General features: G+C 39.1%; 1 protein-coding gene across 1 annotated transcript in view; it reads right to left on the bottom strand.

Moving 5' to 3' along the window:
• The window catches only part of LOC120530624 (taste receptor type 1 member 1), a 44,204-nt gene that overhangs the window by 8,444 nt on the left and 12,100 nt on the right, over positions 1–23,660 (bottom strand). Inside the window, exons 2-6 of the mRNA XM_039755045.1 lie at positions 23,313–23,514; positions 19,625–19,931; positions 15,695–16,453; positions 14,100–14,315; positions 13,847–13,967 (exon numbers count right to left, since the gene is read on the bottom strand). Of these exons, the coding sequence (XP_039610979.1) occupies positions 13,847–13,967; positions 14,100–14,315; positions 15,695–16,453; positions 19,625–19,931; positions 23,313–23,514 (1,605 nt within the window). The remainder of the gene's footprint in view (positions 1–13,846; positions 13,968–14,099; positions 14,316–15,694; positions 16,454–19,624; positions 19,932–23,312; positions 23,515–23,660) is intronic.

Below are 23,660 nucleotides of genomic sequence, written 5' to 3'. Positions count from 1 at the left end.
TCATTGCAACAACTCAAAATTGTACTCAGTAGTTTGTATGGCCCCCACGTGCTTATATGCATTCCTGACAACTTCAGGGCATGCTCCTAATGAGACGATGGATGGTGTCCCGGGGGATCTTCTCCCAGATCTGGACCAGGGCATCATTGAGCTACTGGACAGTCTGAGGTGTAACCTGGTGGTGTCATATGGACCGAAACATAAAGTCCCAGAGGTGTTCTGTTGGATTTAAGTCAGGTGAGCGTGGAGGCCAGTCAATGGTATCAATTCCTTCATCCTCCAGGAACTGCCTGCATACTCTCACCACATGAGGCTGGGCATTGTCGTGTACCAGGAGGAACCCAAGATCCATTGTACCAGCACAGAGTCTGACAATGGGTCCAAGGATTTCATCCTGATACCTAATGGCAGTCAAGGTGCTGTTGTTTAGCCTGTAGAGGTCTGTGCATCCCTCCATGGATATGACACCCAAGACCATCACTGACCCACCACCAAACCGGTCATGCTGAATGATGTTACAGGCAGTATAACGTTCTCCACGGCTTCTCCAGATCCTTTCACGTCTGTCACATGTGCCAGTGGTGGACCTGCCAATTCTGGTATTCTATGGCAAATGACAATTGAGCTCCACGGTGCAAGGCAGTGTCAGGCCCTCAGGCCACCCTTATGAAGTCTGTTTCTGATTGTTTTCTCAGAGACATTCACACCAGTGGCCTGCTGGAGGTCATTTTGTAGGGTTCTGGCAGTGCTCATCCTGTTCCTCCTTGTCCAAAGGAGCAGATACCAGTCCTGCTGATGGGTTAAGGACCTTCTACAGCCCTGTCTAGCTCTCCTGGAGTAACTGCCTGTACACTGACACTGACTGTAGCCAAATGCAAAACTAGTGAAAAAACAGTCAGAAAAGATGAGGAGGGAAAAATGTCAGTGGCCTCCACCGGTTAAACCATTCCTGTTTTGGGGGTGGTCTCATTGTTGCCCCTCTAGTGCATCTGTAGTTAATTTCATTAACACCACACCAGCTGAAACTGATTAACAACCCCCTCTGCTACTTAACTGACCAAAACAATATCCCACAAGTTTCACTAACTTGATACTATACTCTGATTAAAAAGTGTTCCTTTAATTTTTTTGAGCAGTATATATATATATATAATCAAAATAATATTAAAATAGTAACAATAGAGGATAATGATACATATTTATCTTAGGAATACAATAAAATTAGAATCTAGTAGCTGCCACACGTTTCTCCAAGGCTCACGTGATCATCCTTATTACGTCGGCTGTCCCGTTCAGTCGTCCACTGAAAGTGAGTGCAGCTCATTTATATTGGAGCACTAAAATCGCTCAAGTGCCTAGGGCCTGTAAAGGTGTTAATCTGGCCCTGCCACTGTTTGTTGGGTTTTTCTACTTTATGTCGTTAAAACTCTCCTCCTATCATGTTATTTTTGATGCCATTCGTATGTAAGTAAGTAAGAGTGATTATTAACAATATCTTGTATATCACACTCCCAAGGACATACATCTATCCTGGCTGAATTCTCTTCCTGCCCAGACACCCCAACTTAGGTGCAGCGCCTCTTCTATTTAAAGCAGAAGTGCCTTTAAGTTTTTCTTTTAAGTAAATTTACTTCTATGCCAGGATGTAAAGCTCCCCTGCCATTCTATATTGAGCATTACAACACTTTTAATGTAGTCAAGAACGTTTTTAAAGTTAAACTAACATAGCCTTTTATTTTAAAATTTACTTTAAGCTTGATGAGGTGGATTTGAACGCTGCTCTGGTCACTGCGTAAAACTTACTCGTTCTCTGCGTGTTCTCAAAGGCGCCCGAAACTGCCCAAAGCCAATCCCCGTTAACTGGCAATTTTAATGCGAGTAGACTTGTGATGAACTGACGCAACATGGTGGGACAGTTGGTAGCAGTGCTGATTCAAAAATCTTCCATTGCTGGTTCTCATCCTGCATCTAGTTGTTGCACAGATGGAGTGATCTACTCATGTTCCCAAAGATATGAAGGTTAAGGTCATTGATGACTCAAAATTGGTCCCAGTATGAGTGTAGATGTATGTGTGCCCCAAGATAAGCTGACAGCTGGGACATGGTTATTTCCTATCTTGTACCTCATGCTGCCTGGATAAGCTCTGGCCCTCAATGGCTCTGAATTGAATTAAGCAGGTTTGACGTTAAATATATGAATAAATGATTATATACAGCAAACAAGGACTGAGACAATACATTGACAAAGCTACTTTAATTGAATAAGTCAGTAACTCCCTTTAGTGCCAGCTGAAGGTCAAGTGGATCCCTAGGCAATGTCTAAATCAAGTGGTCCCTTGAGTTTCAAAAATGGTGCTCCTCAGTGTCCAAGTCACGTACCCCTTGAGTTACCATAGCATGTTGTGGGATTCCGGAGTGCAAGCCCTTAATGAAGTAGCGCCCACCTATGTTGCCTAATGCATTGACCAGCTCTGACTCTCTGTTATGACACTTGAGAGTTCTCAAGCACAAAGTCCTAAAAACTTCCAAAAATGCCCACTAGAGAAGGGTATTACCATCAAACTCCAGTTAGTAATAAGGGCAAACACTGAATCTTTAAGAAATGAAAGATTTTACTTTACAAAAATGCCCTGTAATAACCTAAAACTCTGTGGAACACAAAACTGCAAAATGGAGTTTCCAGCAAATGCAATCCAAGGCAAACAAAGTCTCAATACAATATATACAGAGACGTCAAAAACAGAGTAAAAAGTTCCAAAAAGCCAATAAATCACAAAGCACAAAAACAAAAATAATCACAACACTCACCAAGTCCCAGGCACATTCAAATGAACCACAAGGGACAAAATCTAATCTAATTCTCAACTTCATTTGAAACTGACACTAAGAACTGCTTTTAGCAAAGTTAAAAGCAATAATGCACCTGTCAGTCAAAGGCATATTTAATCAGAAAATCGCTAACGTCAAAGCTGTTATTATGGTGGTCACGACCTTCACCCAGAATGACATGACATAAAAATAAAACAAACAACTTTAAACAAATCAAATTTATTAGAATTTATACAGAAAGACCTAATAACCGTAAAACTGAATTTGATATATCTTAAATCTTCAAAAAACCACTGCAACATTACTAACAAATCTTTATTAAACCTAAGAAAAAATAAAAATATACATGCAAAATCATAACATTTCTTGTGAATTTCCCCTTGGGATTAATTAAGTATCTATCTATCTATCTATCTATCTATCTATCTATCTATCTATCTATCTATCTATCTATCTATCTATCTAGAAGAGTGGCAATGTGTTGCATGTTGATTATCAGATGCATGTAAGAATTTCACTTATCCAGTACATTTGGCAATAACAGCGCTATGAACCTTTAATTTCTTCTCTTTGCTTAATTATTGGTCCCTCATATTCCTTTAATTATGTAATTACACTGTATGTATGCCATGAAGAGTTTGCTCAGTCACTCTAGGAGCAGACTGGCCATTGGATTTGCAGTGTGTCCTTCACCATCTCATTTGGCTTGTTCAGTTTGGTTTGTTTTTTTTTTGGTATTTAATCTTCTTGAATTAGTTGTTAGTAATTCAATAACTGAGAATTTTGTATTTCTACTCTTGAATGTTTGACTTTTCCTTTTCTCTAATTTTTCCGTGCCTTTATTTTAATAATTGTGTTCATAAGAATTATTTAAGAGCACTTTTAAATCACCTTAGATTTTTTTTGTCCGGTGCCTCCTGACTCACAGATATGAGAAAAACGACACATATAATATGCCGTCCAACTTGTCTTGATGTCTGACTATGCAAGATGGCACACTTTTTGGGGTTCCCTCTTATTTTTTTTTCATATATTCACTCCATTTTAGGCCATTTTGGGACCATATTTTGTGCAGGAAATCACACACTTATGATAAAGAGTTAACCAATAAGGGTCTTTGGCAAAAATGATGAGAATAACTTGAAGTTGTGCTTTCCACATTAACCAACCCCCATGAAATTTTATACTCAAGTAAATCAGAAATATTCTCAAAGCATACTCATGTATAATAACAAAGTATTCCCATTTTGCTACTGTACAACACTGGTGATCTTTGTCCTTTGCGGCATTTAATTATTAGGGTGCTTTCTAGTGTTACTGCTTATATTTCATCCCGTAATGGGGTACAAGGGGTCAAAGTTACTCCATTTCTCAAAAGTTTGAAAAAATGGTGATGGGTCAAATATCATGTGGCGTATCGTTTTATGCTATTTTGAGGTTGCTGATCAAGAATATAATATTTTTTATATTTGATTCTTTACTAGTTGTCCTAGCCCTCTAAGAGCCACTCCTAGAAGATTGAAAAAAACAAAGTTCAAATAAAAGGATGTGGAGTGTCTTTTCATGCAATTTCAAGGTTGCTGATCGTGAACATGATAACACATTTGATATCTGATTCTTTACCAGTGGTCTTAGCCCTCTAAGAGTCACCCCCAGAAGCAGAGACAGTCGGTCCATTAGGCGACATAGGTGACCGCCATCATCTGACAGGTGCCATCTATGAAAGTTCAGGAACACACGTTCCGGACACCAAGGGGGGCACCCCCAGGGACATAGAAGTATGATAATAGTGTCTCCGGTATGCACACAACGGGGCATTGTTTGTGTTTCAGAATGCGTGTGCTCTCCAAGGGGTCTTGAACACCAGGGGCCTCATGTATAAACGGTGCGTACGCACAAAAATGTTGCATAAGAATATTTCCATGTTCAAATTACAATGTATAAAACCTAAACTTGGCGTAAAGCCACGCTCATTTCCACGATAGCTCATACCCTGTCGTACGCAAGTTCACTGCTCGGTTATGCAGACTGGCGGCACCCAGAGTCAAAGTAGTGCTACTGTTCCTGTTTGGTTATCCTTTCTTTTTGAGATCCACATCCCTGAGGCGGTTTTATAAATACGCTGAAATTAACCACATATTGTTTATTAGTTTAATGCATCTGATTGTAATTAACCTGTAACATTATATAATGGTCCACAGAATAGTCAAACTATTACAAACATCATAACTGCTTTAGCGTTGTTACTCTCACTACACCACTCAGAGTATTTATATCACTGTATCTGAGTGTGAATCACAGCTGTACAGCAGCTGATCGGAAAGAGAATTGTCGGTATACAGCATCAAGCACATGCTGCCTCAGCCATGCTATCTATTGAACTGCTCTAATATGACAAACGCTTCAAAGCCTTTCCTGTACGGACCTTGCAGTTCATAAACAGTTTCATCCCAAGAACTCTAAACACACTCAATCAGTTCATCAAGTGCTCCTTATAGAACTGTTTGTACTTATTAATACAATCATCTCACTGTAAACTTGCATTACAATTATAATATTGCACAACCTGAGCCACTTTATAAAGCACATATTTAAATATGATGATGATATCATTTTTAAGATGAAATGCAGCAAAATATGTTTATTACATTATAGAGATAAATCTTTAACTTTAACTACATGGTGCCACAGCTGGCACTCCATTCATGGATTGTTCTTGCCTCGTGCTGTATTCTTGCTGGTGCTGACGCGACACTGGAAGGATAGATGGACAGAATAATTAAACACGTACTACAAAGATATTTCGATGTTCCTTAAAAGTTTTGAAGAATCTGCGTTCTAAGCTTACAGATGGCTTAACGTCTATTACAGAGCTGATTGTGTGGCAATTGGGTATTTGGAGAAAGAAAAGTAAGGACAGGAATTGGAGGTTAGTACGTTTGAAAGAGACAGTACTGCTGCAATAAAGTATTTCACCGAAGTTAGCACATGGACAATTACTGTTCCACCGTGTTACCATGTTTAATAACATGCTTTAACTCCTATCATCATGAAAATTATATCACATATACACTTCAGTATTTTAATCATTCAGAGAGCTGTAATATCACGAATGTAATGGATTCTGTGTCCTGTTGGAGGCAGAGAAAGCCCAGAAGCACGTAGTGATTCACACACATAGAGCACATAGAAGATCAAACGTTAAAAAACAAAGCATTTAACGTGCTACTTTAGTTATGATGGGATTGAGAAACTAGTAAATTAAATGATTTTAAGATTAAGGTTATGATGTTCTATTCTACTTTAATGACAAAATAAACTACGTGATTAAAGTGGAAATTTAGAGATTAAAGTTGACATTTCATGCTTTTTTCCCACTGTGTGCCTTTTTTTTCTACGTACCCTAATACACTTTCATATGACACTCAGACGGTGGGCTAAGATTCGCCTTTTCACGGCGACTTTGATATCTGACAACTTCTTTTTTATTTCGGGCACTGTGTGACTTTGTGAACGTGAGCTTTCGAGTTTCTCCGACACGCTATGTCACTTGATCAACTTCTTTTGTTGTTTATACCACTGTTTAAACCAACAAATAGTACGTTTTTCTTTGCCTCCACTTGGTATTCGCTGAAATTCTTCTATTGTCCCTCGTGCTTTTGCCATTGCCTTTTCACAGAAGGCTGAGCTTAAGGGCTATTTATATTGATTTGCATATTCAAAGAGGCGTAATTCTGGGAGGAGTTGCTCCGAGCGTTACTTTTCATGTTGACTGAGATTTATATAGCGGAAGAACATGGACGTTGGTGTACGCACAGATTTATGCATCTGCATTTTTTTGTGTGTAAGCACATTTCATTATACATGAGGTCCCAGGTCATCAAAATATGATGATACTAAAGTGAGCACCATTACCTACTGGGTGCTGTTTATGAAAGTAAAAGTGTAGATGTTCTGTACACCAAAGAGCATGTGCTTCTTAAAGACTGTGGTATTGTTGAGGCAGAAACACACTGCTCAAAGAAGGCACACAGAGTTCCAGGAACGTAGCAAAATGAAGTTTTATGCATACACGTACCCAGATTAAATGAAATGAGAATTAGCAAATTCAATAAGCTTACATTTATTACAATTCTTATCATTTCTGCAAAATACTCTCCTCCTTCTGACTCTACCATCATTACCTAATGTTCATCACTTGACTGAAACTGCCATCATTACTTCATACCCTATGCAGGTGTCCAACACCTTAGATATTGGGCTAGAGGTTGGGGCAGTTACACCCCTAAAACAATAACAACTGTTTCTTATAAGCTGCATTTTCCTTGACTTGTCATCACCTGTCCAGGCAGGCACTTAGGGAGGCAGAGGCCCAACCGCTGCAAGTAGAAGTAAACGGCCTGTCTGGGTTTCTCTCATGGCCAAAGCCTCAGTGACTGCATTTCCTAAAACAATGGCCTGTTTAGCCCTCTAAAAGTACACAATGTCCTTGACCGAATTCTTTGAGCTTAGCAGCAAGATATTGGTTGTTTGTAGCTGCAAAGAGAAAAGTAATAAAATAGGCAAGCACAGGATTTTAATGGTTTAACCCTTACTATACTAGTGTGCAATAGAATATAATATTTATTTTCATATATGCTTATGATTCTCTTTGAATATATGCAAATCATTAGCTTTAAGAATATTCTTTCTACAGTATATGCACAAAGGGGCGCCTATTGAAGGGGCACGCACTTCAGGGCACTGAGGGCAACCCCCTTTGCCAATGAATTCTAAAAGACAAAATCGTACCACCTATGAGAAAATAAATCCACAACGGTGACATGATGACATTGCCAAATTAATACAGAGAAAAATATCATATATTTCAAAATAAAAACTGAGAAAAAAAATAGTTTTAAGGAATTCAAAATAAATATGGTACACAAAATGGTGATATAACTGCAATAATTCTAAACTTAAAAAAAAAAACCTGGAAACATTTTTAAAAATTAAAAAATGAAAACCAAAAGTGGTTCCAATAAATTTCTAATAGTAAGATGACTGTATTTTAAAAGGTTTTAATAGATCTAAAGAAAGGCCATCGTGAAACCAAAAGAATTCTGGGATCAGCTTAAATACATGCATGCAGTCTCAAAGAAAATGCAAAGTATGATACATTCCAAAAATAAAAAATCCTTAATGAAATGTTTGGTTTTGCTCCCGTCACTCATCATAGTCCCACTTCAAAATGACATGGCACCAAGATGACGCCATGTGCGGATAACAAATGCCAATATTCATGAGCGGGTCATTGTTTAACGCACAGCTAACTGAAAGTAAAGGTGACAGCAGGGATAACACAGGAGCACGGAGGTCAAATCATCTGCCTGGAGATAAAGAACATAGCAGGAGCTCGAAGGCCAGGCTGAGGGCTGGGGAATGCTAATGGTTTATTTGTTTGTTCTGGTTGTGAAGATCCCCAGAGGTAACCATGAATAAATAATGCTTGTCTTATGGATTTATTGGTTCTGTTAAAGTTCAGCAGACATAGAAAAACAGCACGTTATAACAAACTGTACAGATTTTGGAGAAGAGTATCAGAGTATTAAATGTGCATTGTTGGATCAGTAATACAATGAGAAATAAATGAAGAATTACAAAAAAGAATATGACAATATGCTTCTGCTTCAGCACAATTCATGTCAGAGAAATTTCGATTTTCTACTGATTTAGTTTCTTATTTAGTTTTATCTGAGCCACCCTTTAATGCACTTCTAAAGGGTGGTATGGTGGACCTGCTGCTAACAGCATCAATTAATTAATTAATTATTAATTATTTTTAATTAATTAATTATTTGTTGCAGATAAAGAAATTGCACTTTTTTTATTCCTTTTCAATTTATTTTACGTATAGTAGTTGGTACTGTGTTTAATGAAGTCACTTAACTATTCTAGGATCCTGAGTTCAGTTCCTTAAATTGTTGTCCTTGTACTTCAAATTCTCTTCCAGATCATAAAGATGTTTAAATTCTTGACTCTAAATTAGACAGCTATGAGTTGGTATGGGTGTACACTTGAGTATGGCACCTGCCTGCTAGTTCTAACTTATACTCAATTCTACTGAGACAGGCTCTGGCTCATAGCAACATAGGAACATAGATCAAGGGCTCAAAAATGAATCCATTAACTTTCTTTATTAACTTTCCCCAATTCTGATGTCACTACACTGGTTACCTGTGTCATTTAGAATTGACTTTAAAATACTGCTTTATGGTTTACAAAGCCTTAAATAATTTCGCTCCATCCTATATTTCAGAATGTCTTTCACCTTACACTCCAAATCATAACCTTAGATGTTCAAATGAGTGTCTGCTTATTATTCCAAGAGCTCAACTTAAAAGAAATGGTGAGGCAGCCGTCTGGTATTATGCATCTAAAACCTGGAATTGCTTGCCAATAGGAATTCGCCAGGATAATACAGAAGAGCACTTTAAAAAATTGTTAAAAACTCCTTATTTTAACATGGCTTTCTCATACCTTCATTTTAGTTGAATCCTCATACTCTGTATATGCATTTAATTATCAATATCATTCCTGATGGCTCCATAATCCGTACTAACCCCTAATTTCTCTTTTGTTCTCTTTCCGGTTTTCTATGGTGACAATCTGCGCTGCCACCACCTGATCAAAGCACCTTGATGTCCCTACATTGATGAATTAAAGGCCAATAAGTCCACATGACCATCATCTTCAAGTTCTTCCACGAGAACCCTGAATACCATGAGGACTGATTGAGGTCATTTATGTTAGGTAGAATGCCTAGAGGAGGCTGGGCGGTCTCGTGGTCTAGGAACCCCTGCAGATTTTATTTTTTTTTCTCCAGCCATCTGGAGTTTTTTGTTTGTTTTTTCTGTCCTCCCTGGCCATCAGATCTTTCTTTATTCTATGTTAATTAGTGTTCCTTAATTCTGTTTTCTTATTTATTTGTCTTTTTTCACTTTCTTCATCATGTAAAGCACTTTGAGCTACATCATTTGAATAAATGTTGTTGTTTTTGTTTAAAGGAGCCACTTTATCCATCCGTTTTCAGAGAAAGAATTGGACAAGCCTACATGGGATATCTGTTTCAATTTAATAAACACACCAGCTTTTGAAAGTTGGTAGAAACACTGAGCCCTTGGAGCCTTTGCCCTCTTTCATACAGCATGGCACATGAGACTTATAACTGCAAACTAGAAGTGCAGGCCTCATTTACTGACACATCAAAAGTCAGTTCAACCAAAAGAAGGAGGCAAAGAGAGCTGGTGAGAGAGAGAGAGAGAGAGAGAAGGCAGGCAGCTGGGAGGAGGTCCCTCAGGAGAACATATGGCCGATGCTCAAGAGCTGAAGGAGGCCACTCCGGCTGAGCGATCATAGAGCTGAAGTGACATACTGCTCAGATGGAGCGACTTGTCATGTAATGTTGGAAGAAAGACAGCAGGGGCTGCAAAGGTAATGGAAGGCTCAGCATGTTGTCTTGCGGGAGAGCCTTGGACTGCAGGAACACGAACATGGTAGCGGGAGTTGGAGGCTTGGCATGGTGCCCTGCCATGGGCCACAGATGGCTGCAGGGTCCTGAGCTTAGGCGCAAAATGGTTCAGGGAGACATCCTGCAGTGAGCCATAGACTGCAGGAACCTGAAACACGTACAGAAGGTTGTCTGAACTGCCGATTAAGCACCTCCTCGGCTGCAAGGACCTGTTTGGGAAAAGCTGAGGAGACATCCATTTTAAAAGGGATGCGCTGTGGCCTTCATTCTTAAGAGAAGCTTCCCGCACAGTGTTTTTACCTAATTTTTAAAAGATTTATTTATTTGACTGAGTTTTAACCTCCACAAGCACTAATTACTTTATGCACCTACCTCTTGCTATACCGTATGTGTCCTCATTTGCTCGGCTCATCCCTTGGTTATATTATCGACGGTGGTGGAAGGACCCAGTAGCGTTGAGCCAGCCTGCACTGTCACAATCTCTCTTTGGAAAGCACTTCTAAGTCTACATCTGATAGGACTGCATCAATCTCAGTCAAATGACAGTGGTATTGAATCAGATATGTCTCAGTGTTATACAGTCTACAAAAATGATCCGTGAGTAAAATGATCATAACTTAACCAAACATTAGGACCAAGAAAGGCAAAGCATACTCAGCATCTTTCCACATGTGACAGAGAATAACTCTGTAGAACATAAGGGAATCAGGACAAAGAATCACCTCCATCACTTAAGAACACAAGAACCAAACAAAAAACAAGAATTCTACTTATTGATTCTGAGATCACATTGTCTGTAACTTCATAGTTACAATAAAGACAGCAAATGTATTAACATACATATTTCTGATCATTGGTATTGCCATTAAAATTAATGCTGAAATTAATAAATATGTGTAGATGATAATCTTTTAGCAATTAAAAGTTTCTCCTTCTAGAAAAACAAACTCATCTTCCATTAGTTCATAGCAGCAGCCTCATTCACGCAGCAGTTTCAAACTCTGTGTAACACACACACATTGTAACAGAGGTGCTGTGAGGAGGGCATCAAGTGCTAGTGGGATGTGAAGAAAACTGATGCTACCATCAAAACATAGACACTGAGAACCTTGGAAGAGAAAGGCTGTTCCGTATTTCTAACCAAGAGACTAGAATTGAGAGCATTTGGCCAGAATGAACAAAAGGTTCCTTGAGTAAGTCTTTACATTAGAATTAAGGGAATACAGTGCATCTGGAAAGTATTCACAGCGCATCACTTTTTCCACATTTTGCTATGTTACAGCCGCCTTATTCCAAAATGGATTAAATTCATTTTTTTTCCTCAGAATTCTACACACAACACCCCATAATGACAATGTGAAAAAAGTTTACTTGAGGCTTTTGCAAATTTATTAAAAATAAAACTGAGAAATCACATGTACATAAGTATTCACAGCCTTTGCTCAATACTTTGTCGATGCACCTTTGGCAGCAATTACAGCCTCAAGTCTTTTTGAATATGATGCCACAAGCTTGGCACACCTATCCTTGACCAGTTTCACCCATTCCTCTTTGCAGCACCTCTCAAGCTCCATCAGGTTGGATGGGAAGCGTCGGTGCACAGCCATTTTAAGATATCTCCAGAGATGTTCAATTGAATTCAAGTCTGGGCTCTGCCTGGGCCACTCAAGGACATTCACAGAGTTGTCCTGAAGCCACTCCTTTGATATCTTGGCTGTGTGCTTAGGGTCGTTGTCCTACTGAAAGATGAACCGTCGCCCCAGTCTGAGGTCAAGAGCGCTCTGGAGCAGGTTTTCATCCAGCATGTCTCTGTACATTGCTGCAGTCATCTTTCCCTTTATCCTGACTAGTCTCCCAGTTCCTGCCACTGAAAAACATCCCCACAGCATGATGCTGCCACCACCATGCTTCACTGTAGGGATGGTATTGGCCTGGTGATGAATGGTGCCTGTTTTCCTCCAAACGTGACACCTGGCATTCACACCAAAGAGTTCAATCTTTGTCTCATTAGACCAGAGAATTTTGTTTCTCATGGTCTGAGAGTCCTTCAGGTGCCTTTTGGCAACACCAGGCTGGCTGCCATGTGCCTTTTACTGATGGAGGCCACTGTGCTTATTGCAACCTTAAAAGCAGCAGAAATTTTTCTGTAACCTTCCCCAGAGTTGTGCCTCGTGACAATCCTGCCTCAGAGTTCTACAGACAATTTCTTTGACTTCATGCTTGGTTTGTGCTCTGACATGAACTGTAAACTGTGAGACCTCATATAGACAGGTGTGTGCCTTTCCAAATCATGTCCAATCAACTGAATTTACCACAGGTGATCTCCAATTAAGCTGCAGAAACATCTCAAGGATGATCAGGAGAAACAGGATGCACCTGAGCTCAATTTTGAGCTTCATGGCAAAGCCTGTGAATACTTATGTATATGTGATTTCTCAGTTTTTTTTATTTTTAATACATTTGCAAAAACCTCAAGTAAACTTTTTTCACGTTGTCATTATGGGGTGTTTTGTGTAGAATTGTGAGGAAAGAATTGAATTTAATCCATTTTGGAATAAGGCTGTAACATAACAAAATGTGGAAAAAGTGATGTGCTGTGAATACTTTCCGGATGCACTGTAAATTCATAAAAGTGTGTGTCTTCTTCTACAGAACAGAAGAGATAAAATCAAGCTATCTTAGATTTATGCCTTGTGTTGTTTGTTTATTGTCATGTTGTTGTATAATCTTGCATGAATCCTTCTTCTGTTTTTTTATGAATAAGTGGTACTGTTTTGTTTATTGTGTCACACATGCACACCAGAGGATCACATTCTTGGCGCATATGAGGTATGCAGTTCCATTCCCGGACAAGAGGGGGCACTGTCGCTAATGGTCCTGTCTCCTTCTTCCCTCATAGTGCAGATTAGACACCAAATGAGTGCTACTGAGATGGAGAAGGCCTGTCCCTTCCAGTCCAGATGGTAAAAGAGCAGATGTTGGAAGGTGGCATCACATTTTGGACTAGAGCAGCCAAGAGACTGGAGATATCCTAAAGCTTGACCCTTTTGATTTAAGATGCTGTAGCAACACAAACTTTAAGGTGATTGCCTATTTTCTGTGTTCTGATGCCATTATGCGTCTGTTCTGTTTTTATTGCTTCCAGCGTTGACTTGTTTCAATTTTGTCACTCAGACTGCAATTGCAACAAGGATGTTTGGGCTATTTTTTGAAAAATAGTCTATTGCTGTATTCAAACCACAAGGTTGATTTGTGTATACCTTTGACAGCTAATTACATCTTTTCATAGTTGTGGTATCACAGGTAGAATGTGAAAAGAAATACCCCACACTCCACATGAACGAATTAAGAATGTGCAAAAGCCATACCAATGTTGACCAGGCCAAAATTTAAATCCAGCATCCTATAGATGCATTTAAGATAACTAGTAAACTACTGCACCACCCTACCACGCAAACCACAATTTCCAGTAAATGTAAATACTTATTGAAATTTCAATGTGCCCACCTTTGTCAGAAATGTAGGTCATTGCTGGACATATCTCACAGTCAAAGCAGCAGATGTGTGCTCCTCTCTGCAGCCTTCGGTAGCCACTTGGACAATCAGGTGCACATAGTGATGTGGGCACCTGGGAAGGATATAAAATCTTTCAGATTATGGATTTTTCAGCCTATTACATTCTCTAATACCAGGCAGATAAATTCTTAGGATGTGCTCTGCTGGGATAAGTAGGTGGTAAAGCTGTATTAGAAATGCCTACCGTCTTGCTGTTTTGTGCATTCCAGTTAATGAGAGTTGTGTTGACCTCCAGGTGCCTGTGACCTGGGCTGTAGGAGCCTACAACCTTGTAGGACACTTTGTCTCCAATCCAGTCCCAGGAAATAATGTTGTATCCAAAGGGAGGATTTCCATTCTGGTCGAAGAACATTGGTATATTATGAAGTGAGAAATTCACATGTCTCACTTTGTCCAGAAGCTTTAAAACAAAATAAAGATGTCTTTATTAAAGTAAATGCCGTATATGATCCAATAAACGCCGAGTCTCTTATTGTCGCCGGTCTCTAATAAGCGCCGGGCTTCAGAGGGGACGTGGCCAAATAGTAGCCGGTCTCTAACAGTAGCCGGGTCTTTGATATTTGCCTACTAGCGTACATTGTAAGTGTCTGTATCTTTGCGTGTGTAATACATGTGCATGTCAGCATGTTGCATATATAAGAAATACGGCTATACCTGTTTCAAAAACTGTTTCATTTTCGTGCCGGGTTGACCAAAGTACGGACAAACCTGGAAGAAGAGGAAGACGATAGTGAACTGGACAACAACGAAGCCGTCATTGCGGATTCGGACGACGAATAGAAGGGAAAGGTACAGAGAGACATTGCCATTTATCTTTAACAGTCTTATGCAGCATGTGAAATTCAAATAAAGTATCTGTTTGTAATATTAGCCAATATTTTTGTGTACCTACATGTACCGACACGCGCAAAAAATATTGCATTCTGAAGGTTTTTTTTTTTAATAATGACCGGTCTCTAATATCAGCCTGTCTCTATTAAGCGCCGGGAGCAGAGGCTAGTTTTGAAAATAAATGCTATTGGAGCATATACGGTATGTTCAGAAGTGTTATCCACAAATCAGCTCGCTGGAAGATGGAAAGGATTTCAAAGTGCCGGTCATTTTCTACCTTTTTCTCTTGGCCTATACTGTTTATGAACACTTTTAAAGAGTTTAGTAGATTGTTCTGTTTGTGACCAGTATTGTATCTTAAGACCCCTGTCACACTACTCACATTGTCACACCAGCGGAACAGTAAGTGAGGCAGACACAATAGATGCAAACTGCTTTTATTTTTAACCATTTAAAAAGTTCCCAGTGCACTTTGTTAAAAACAAGTAACAATTACTAAATTATAAACCAATGAATAAAGGTGACCAATAAAAGCACAAAACTATTTGAAAGGTCTTCTAATTGTCCTTATTGCATTTACAAAAATATATAAAAAGAAAACATCTCATAAGGTACAATGAACTTTCCTTGTAATTATGGGCAATTAAAAAAAAAAAAAGAAACTAAGCACCAGTGCACCAATGTCTCCTTCTCTCTTCCTAACTCTCCTAATTCTTCAGGGAGAAAATGTCTCACCTCAAAGAAGCTTGCAGCCTAATCCAGCATCATGCAAGGGAAATTGTTCATAACTGCCACGACCATCACCTTAGCACATTCCTTAGCTATTCTCTTTATTTAGCAAAGTGAAGACAAAAGCAGCTGTGTATGCATAAGCTCACACCCACCCACACTGGACACACTGCCCCCCAGGATTCAGTCATCATCCCACAGATAAAAAGGAAGACTAACCTGCCATGGCTGCACCTTACTTTGGCTGCAATTCCCAGAACTGCAGCCCAGTAAATCGTGTAAGCTGTAGGCTACAGCGTAAATTGCCAGATACACATTAAATGCCGACTGGATGTCAGCAAGGTCCACAGGGGCTTCAGCAGCAGTTAAAGAGGCACAGATGTCACAGTCTTGAATGCACTTCAGCTTCTCCAGATCTCTTTGACAGGCAGTTTGGGTTCTGTTCTTCTCAAAGGAGTTCAACACAAAGTTGGCAAAGCCAGGCATTTGGAGTGCCCAAGTGGATATTCCAAGAACGCTTCCAATGCTTTTGATTTTTGGCAGGCCTGAAACCTTTGTGGATATTGACCAGTCCTCCGATCCAATCCACACCTTGCCTGTGATGTTCAGTTCCATCACTAAGGAGAAAAATCCACTAGCAATACGCTTGCTGGAGAAAACAACCACAGTGTTCACTTTTGTCTGAATAATATTGTTGATCATTTTGATCATTTCTGGTCGAGTGCTGCTACTGTAACTTGGGATGATCCCTTGGTAGGCAATGCAGATGTTGTAGGTCTCTGCCAGCTCTGAGATGCTTTGCAGACCTTGCTTTCCATAGTCATTGTCACTACCTAAGACTGCTACCCAGGTCCATCGAAATGTGGCTAGAAGCTGCAGTATGGCTAAGACTTGGTTGTTGTCACTAGAGATGGTGCGAAAAAAAGATGGGTACAGCTTCTTATTGCTCAGCATCTCATTGGTTGCTTCATAGCTAATCTGCAAAGATGAGCAGCAATGTTTTGGTAAACAAGTCAAGATTGAGTCTCACAACATGAAACAAGCCTACCCTGTGACAAGTACTGAGGTCTAGAGGAGATGGAGTTGGCCTTGAAGTTACAAGGCCATGAATTCATATCATTCAGTGCCTCCACCCTAACTCTGCCAGGCTTTCAACTGTCAGAAATATGCTTAGCTGTAATGTGAGTTGAGCCCCTTATGAAAAGTGCCTGTCTGGTGGAGTGATAGAGATTTCATGCTGATTTCAATATTTTCATATCATAAAAATGAACATTTTTTGTCCTAACTGATCACACTTCTTTTCATACCACTAGTGATGAGGCAGTGATTTGTAAGACAGATGGTCTATTAGGTATTTTACTTGACATATAGCGTCCCTTTACAAATCGATACTTATGCCATGTAGAGTATAATCCATATAGTCACACATTTACTGAACCCCTTTAATTCTATTTTAGCAGCATCCAGTGGCATTTCTCCATTAAGGGCCAGTGGGGCACAGTTCCACCAAATATTGTGCAAAATAATAAACTTGGCTCCATTATTTAACATATCATTACAATTTTAATTACAAACCTCAGCTTTGTCTTCAAAAGTATTTTTTTCCAGATCTCTCTCATATGCTTAGCATAATTATTTCTCCTGAAAAGTATTGTTTTTTGCAGTATGTAAAATGTTGTTCATGCTCAGTGCTGCAAGTCTGGCGACTAGCTCTATTGTCCCTGCAGTTTGGTTCTTTGTTTACCCTAGTGTGTGTGTGTGTGTGTGGGTGTGTGTGTGTGTGTGTGTGTGTTTGTGTGTGTGTGTGTATGTGGGTGGGTGTGCGTGTGTGTGTGTGTGTGTGTGGGTGTGTGTGTGTGTGTGTGTGTGTGTGTGTGTGTGTGTGTGTGTGTGTGTGTGTGTGTGTGTGTGTGTGTGTGTGTGTGTGTGTGTGTGTGTGTGTGCGTGTGTGTGTGGGTGTGTGTGTGTGTGGGTGTGTGTGTTTGTGTGTGTGTGTGTGTGTGTGTGTGTGTGTGTAAATAGCCAACCTGAACTTACCAGTTTAGCATTGGGACTTGGAGGTCATCCCCTTTATTAAAATGAGGACTGCCTGTTGTTATTGTTGTGGTAAAAAAAACTTCAATCGGTTGTAATTCGTGCAGAATGCACCAGTCAGAATGTTGACTAGAAGAAGAAAATTTGAGCACATCTCACCAGTTTTAGCTTCGTTACATTGGTTACCTGTGTCATTCAGAATTGACTTTAAAATAACCACTAATGTTGTATAAAGCCTTACATAATTTTGCCACTTACTATATTTTGAAATGCCTGTCTCCCTACACTCCAAGTCGTAACCTTAAATCTCTGAGGTGTGCTTATAGTTCCAAGAGCCAAATTTAAAAGAAGCGGTGAGATGGCCTTTTGCTGTTATGCACCTAAAATGTGTAACAGAAATTCACCAGACTGATACTATTGAACATTTTAAAAAACTGCTAAACACCCATTATTTTAATATGGCTTTTTTGTAGGTACATTTCAGTTGTATTCTTAATACACTACATGGGTCCAGAATTATCATATTCTTCAGGGATCTGCAATCTGTACTAATCCATACTATTCTCTGCTGTCTTTTCCAGTTCCTCTGTGTTGGCAATCTAGTTAGACAATCTGTAACAATCTGTAGATAGTTGCTGCTATCAGACGTGTAGTGTGTAGGTTAAATCATGCAGTGTGCGTATCTTGCCATGGCTGACCCCAAACATTCCAGATCTTCTGCCTGCATATAATTCCAAGATCCATGCAGAAAAGTTGTGGTGAGGCTGCATTTTGCTATTATGCACCAAAAATCTGGAATACTTTACCAATAAAAATTCACCAGGCTAATACTGTGGATAAAGTCCCACATTTTAATGGTGTTCTTTCGTTATCTTCAGTTTAGTTCTGCTCTTAATACCCTAAATACGACAGAATTGTCATCATATTCAGTTAATCTACAATCAATATTAATCTTTGCTTTTTTCTGTTTTCTTTTCCAGTTTTTCCGAGGTGGCCCTGATCAAAGTTCTGTGCAGCAGCCTGTGATGTCGCCTGTGATGTGTGAATGAAAGCGGATACGCCAACTTGTCACAAGACCCACTGTGTCGAATCCTCTAAGACGAACTCTAAAAAGAACCAATAAAGAACAACTTAAGAACCTTTAAGCTATGAAGAATGCCCAGTGTGCACTGGGTGGTCTTTTGGCCTGGAAATCCTTTTTTTCTCCAGCCATCAGACCTTATCATTGGACTGTCATTTAGAAACCTAAAAAAACAATTTTATATTTTGAGGACTCTGTTTCTCTTAATTATATAATCTTAAAGAGTGTGCATAATTTGTTAATCTTTTGTATGCTATTTATTTATTATTATTCTAGTCTCAATTTACTTTGTTTTTCTTAGCATGCAGCTACTTCTTTGACATGTCGTGAAGCTCTATGAGCAACATTCTTTGTATGAAAACATGTGCTACAAAAATAAATATTTTTGTTGTAGTCTGTCTGTTCTTACCATGCTACTTCACTTCATCTGAGATCTCTTTGATTCTAAACGTCTAAACCTGAGCTATTACTCTTTCAATTTAGGCAGCTCATAGCCAATATATTTTCCTGAGCAATGCTTGGTTTCAAGACTTTCTTTTTTTTATACCTTTTAAATCTCTGTTACTGTATTTTATTAGATGATGAGGCTGATGTCAGAGGGGATCACAATGACATGTTGCCAATGAATACAGTTAAGGCACAATTATTCCATTGTTTGATTAATTTGTTTGTGACATAAAAGGAGTGAGAACATTCATGTTTCACTCTTAACCAATGGAGGGACAGGTATTATTATTATTTAGGTGCATTAAGGTTTACATAAGACAAGTCTGCACACATGAAAGAAAAATTCTGTTATGCCTTAAATGCCACTGGCAAGATCAGGCAGGAATCAGCCTGAGAGGGAACAGGACACATTTATTCATACCCAAACACACACACACACAAACACACGCACCCAACTCAGAGCCATCAGTCAACTTAAATCAGGGAATCAGCCCATGCAGACTTGGCATCAAAATGTGAGCCCAATCTCCTAGACCTATGAGGCAACAAGGCTAACCATGGAAACTCATTACCACTTCATTTTTTACCAGTGGGTACATGAAGTATCCAAGGATGCTGGCCGAGGTAAAAGCATAGGTGCTGCTGTCTGGCCCAATAAGAGCAATGGCTTTGGGTTCATAATCAGTGGTGTTCAAGAGCAGTTGATCCGCAGGAAAGGCTGGTCTGGAAAAAAGATCCATGGTTGCTAGTAACGTTGCCGTCTCAGAACAGATGTCATAGGCTCTGTAACCCAGCTTGACGTTAGGCAGAAGAGTATTTCTCACACTGTTGATCTCTTCCATTGTGAATCTCATGGCCTGTAGCAAGTAATATCCATGTTTGTTGAATTTTCCTCTACACAGAACAAAAGGTCACATGCAGGCTGTTAGTGCAATGGACATTCAAAGTTGAGAAACAATAAAAACATCAATTACTCCAAACTGGGTTTCTGCAGTGCTCCTAGTTTGAGACATCTAAGACATACTATATAACAAGACAAGACCAAAAAAGAATTTTTTTTCTTTGGTTAAATTAGATTACTTTTTCATTTTGTAAATCTAAAGGCCTACTTGAAAGTTCTTTATTTTGTTCTTCATTCTCAAACCCACATATGGAATTTAAAAGACTAATTATGCTGCCATGTAACTGACTGATGTCCCAATATATATTCGCTAGCCAGACTGGGGCCATAAGCGGAATCTTCTTGGGGCCCGCCACCTCACCCTTCCCTGAATCCAACACTTTAGTATTTTTTATAACAGCTTTCATTTGAACAATAAATATCATAAATAAATAAAGTAGCACACATCACAAGCTTAACTATAACTTTCAACATCAAATACTAGTACTTTTTAAAAAATGATCAAGACTTGAAAGTGAATGTTTAGGAGTTTCCTCAGTCTCTTTGTTGTGTATCACAACAGCACACATCTACATTTTTTGAAGGCAGAGTCCTCAGTGAGGTCAGCACAACCGCTTCTGAGTTGATGCTGATGATTGCCAAGCTGCTTAGATGTTCTTGTGCTATGGATGATCTCAAGTATGTCGTGATGAACTTAAGCTCTGATAAACTGGTAACTGGAAGGGTTCCTGAGGTCAATCCATAGATTTGGACTTCAATGTTATTTAATGGTTATGATAGTCCAATTGATTTGTTTCCTTCATAAATAAAGGGCTAATTAGTTATAATAATGATAATGTCCAGAGTATCACAGTGCCGTGACTCTTTGTTATTTGATATAGCCAACAGTGTCACTTGTGATATGTGATACAACAACAACAAAAGCAGTTTAAATACAACCAGCACCACTACTGCTACTAATAACAATACTAATAATAATTAAGATAATAACATGAAATACAACTACTACTAGTACAAATAATATATAAAATGCTACTACTAATAAAATAAAAAAATAAATAAAAACTACTAATACTACTACTGAACATGCTTAATTAACTTAATTTAGAAAATACAGGGTTAAAATGAAGCTGAGTATTTGGATATTTAAAAAATGAACATATGAATATATTACCTACACTTTTGAATGTATCTAAACTTTTTTTTGTCCTTCCAATGACAGACAATAGCAATAAGACATTAACTAAATCAAAGGTTAAGGTTAGCTGCCAATAAAATTGCTGTATATACTTACGTATAAGCCGGGTCTTGAAACCCAAAAAATCAATCATAAAATCATACCCCGACTTGTTTGTCCGTTCAAAAATACCACACTTAATTTATTTTTTTTACATCTTCTTGCTTCCTCAAATCTCGCAGCAGTTTCTCAGATACATCAAATTTTGTTGCAGCAGCGCAGTTACCAATTTCTTTTGCTCCTTCAACAACTTTTAATTTAAAACCAGCTTCATATTTTCTTCTGATCGAATGATCCATCATAGATAAGGGATGCTCTTATGATAAAGGTGTATGAGAGTGTGAGATACAAAAAACACAATAGTATAAACGTCACTTCAGAATAATTCAGGTATTACTGTGTGGTCACATAGGCACAATACATGGAAAAAAAGGCAGTGTGCTCCGTGGTCACTCTCTCAGGTGGGTGTTAGCATACCATAACCTCTTGGACCAATAACGTGAGTTTTCCGTATTTGACTTATATGACTGACATCATAAAATACCGGAAATTATACGGTAAAATCGAGCCCCAACTTATATACAGTATATACAGTAATCTGAGCTAAATGATCTTTTTTATGTCAAAGATGCCTGTCTGGTGCTTTTTCACAATTCAGCCAATACCTAACTAGTAAGCAAAAAGTCTCTGGGCGTTGGTGAAATTTGCAAACGTGACCTCAATACAATAGCACTCCAAGCACTTCATATGTCGACTAATGTGAGCCACCTTTAACAACGTGTAGAGGTCCTGAGGTCAATATGGCGGTAATAAATAATCCTCAACCATGTGCCAGTTAGGTGCTGTAACATCAGAGAATATCTGGTAAACACTCAATATCAAAACTATTTCGCATAATTCTACTCCATTGTTACTTCACTAAACCACTAGCTATAGTGCAGAAGCAATCGATGTAACATAGCTTACTGGGAGATTTCTAAAACACACCTACACATTTTCTTTTTATCTTTTCTGTGCTCCTGGTTAGTCTTAACTTAATGCCACCTCTCTGCTCATCCATGGAGATTATCACAACAGATGACAACCAACAACATTAATTTGACGAATGATGAAACAGCAACAACTGCAAGAGAGTCAGTTCTGCTCTGTTGAGGAGGTTTATCGCTTTGCATTATACACCAGTGATGTTAAACAATATGCCCGGTTATGCTATAGTTAAGATTAGGGTTGTGAGAGAAAATATCTGACCCAAGTCAGGTAAATCAAGTGATTAGAACATGCAATGCAATTGGCTGTCTAGCACAGCTTCTGAATCACGGAGGGTTACGAACCCCCAACGGGACCCACCCACATCAATCACTGGGAAATCTAGGGAATCCTGACTAGGAATGGATGATTTCTAGATGAGGAAACAACATCCAGCTTTTCCCAGAACTGAGAGTTTATTGTAACATAGCAAAAAATGATAGGCCATGCTGAATCCCTCAACTCTTGATTACAGCAGTATAAAGGATAAGGAATGGACTATTCAATTGCAATGCACCTCCAGTAACTGACACATTCCCACTTAAATGAGTGCCAGTCAGTTGAAATTCATTAAGATTATTGTTTTATGAATCAAATGCTTCTCCTTGCCCTAGAGTGACATTATGACTCAGCCCTTTACAGACTCTCAGCTAACCCTAGATGTAATAATAAAGCATTTCCTTTCCCTGAATTGACACTTTTTGTTTTGTTGGCATAAAGTGCAACAGTCTGAAGGTAACTGAGTGAGACCTTGCAATTGTCCAATGTCCACACTCAGCAACAGGTAAACTCTTATTGCTGAACCTTATTTGTTAGTTGTGAAAGAAAGAGTTAAGTAGCCTATAAAGTGACACAAAATGAGATTTCCATCATTAGAGTAAGGTGGACTACACAAACTTAGCATCTCTAAAAGGATTAACTGAACTGTGACCATTACAGTTTTTAAAGCCCTTGAAGAACAGCGCCCTCGCTAAATCAGCCATAACCTCCTCAGACATTATGGTTCAAAGACCTTAAGACATGCATGCTTTGATCTGAGAAGACAATGTCTGACTCAGTAATGCTAATGCCATCTTCCTCTTCCTCCTCTTAACCACTGCATCTCACTTACAGTTTGCAGTTCGGCAACTCCAGCGTCAATTCAGCCTTACTGTCAATGTTGTGAATGGGAAACATTCCTGCAAGCTTGTAATCTCCTTCCTGTTCAAAAAGGGATGTTGGCGAGCAGAGAGGGTCTGGTGTGCTGGGCAACACCAAGCACAGGATCACGCAGAAGACAGAGTGATGCATGCCTTTTTTTTGAGGACTGCAGCCTGCAAAAGAGTAAGAGACTGGTTAGACAAGACTATTAGCTGTATTGCACAGAAAGGATTTACATAGCTTCAGCCCACTGTGCTTAACTTCAGGCAAATCAGCTGTGATTTGGAAATGCAGTAGGCTTCCAGGAATAAAGCGGAGG

The sequence above is a fragment of the Polypterus senegalus genome, chromosome 6 (genome assembly GCF_016835505.1).
Source record: "Polypterus senegalus isolate Bchr_013 chromosome 6, ASM1683550v1, whole genome shotgun sequence".
NCBI lineage: Eukaryota > Metazoa > Chordata > Cladistia > Polypteriformes > Polypteridae > Polypterus > Polypterus senegalus.
This window is presented reverse-complemented; position numbering and strand designations above follow the sequence as displayed.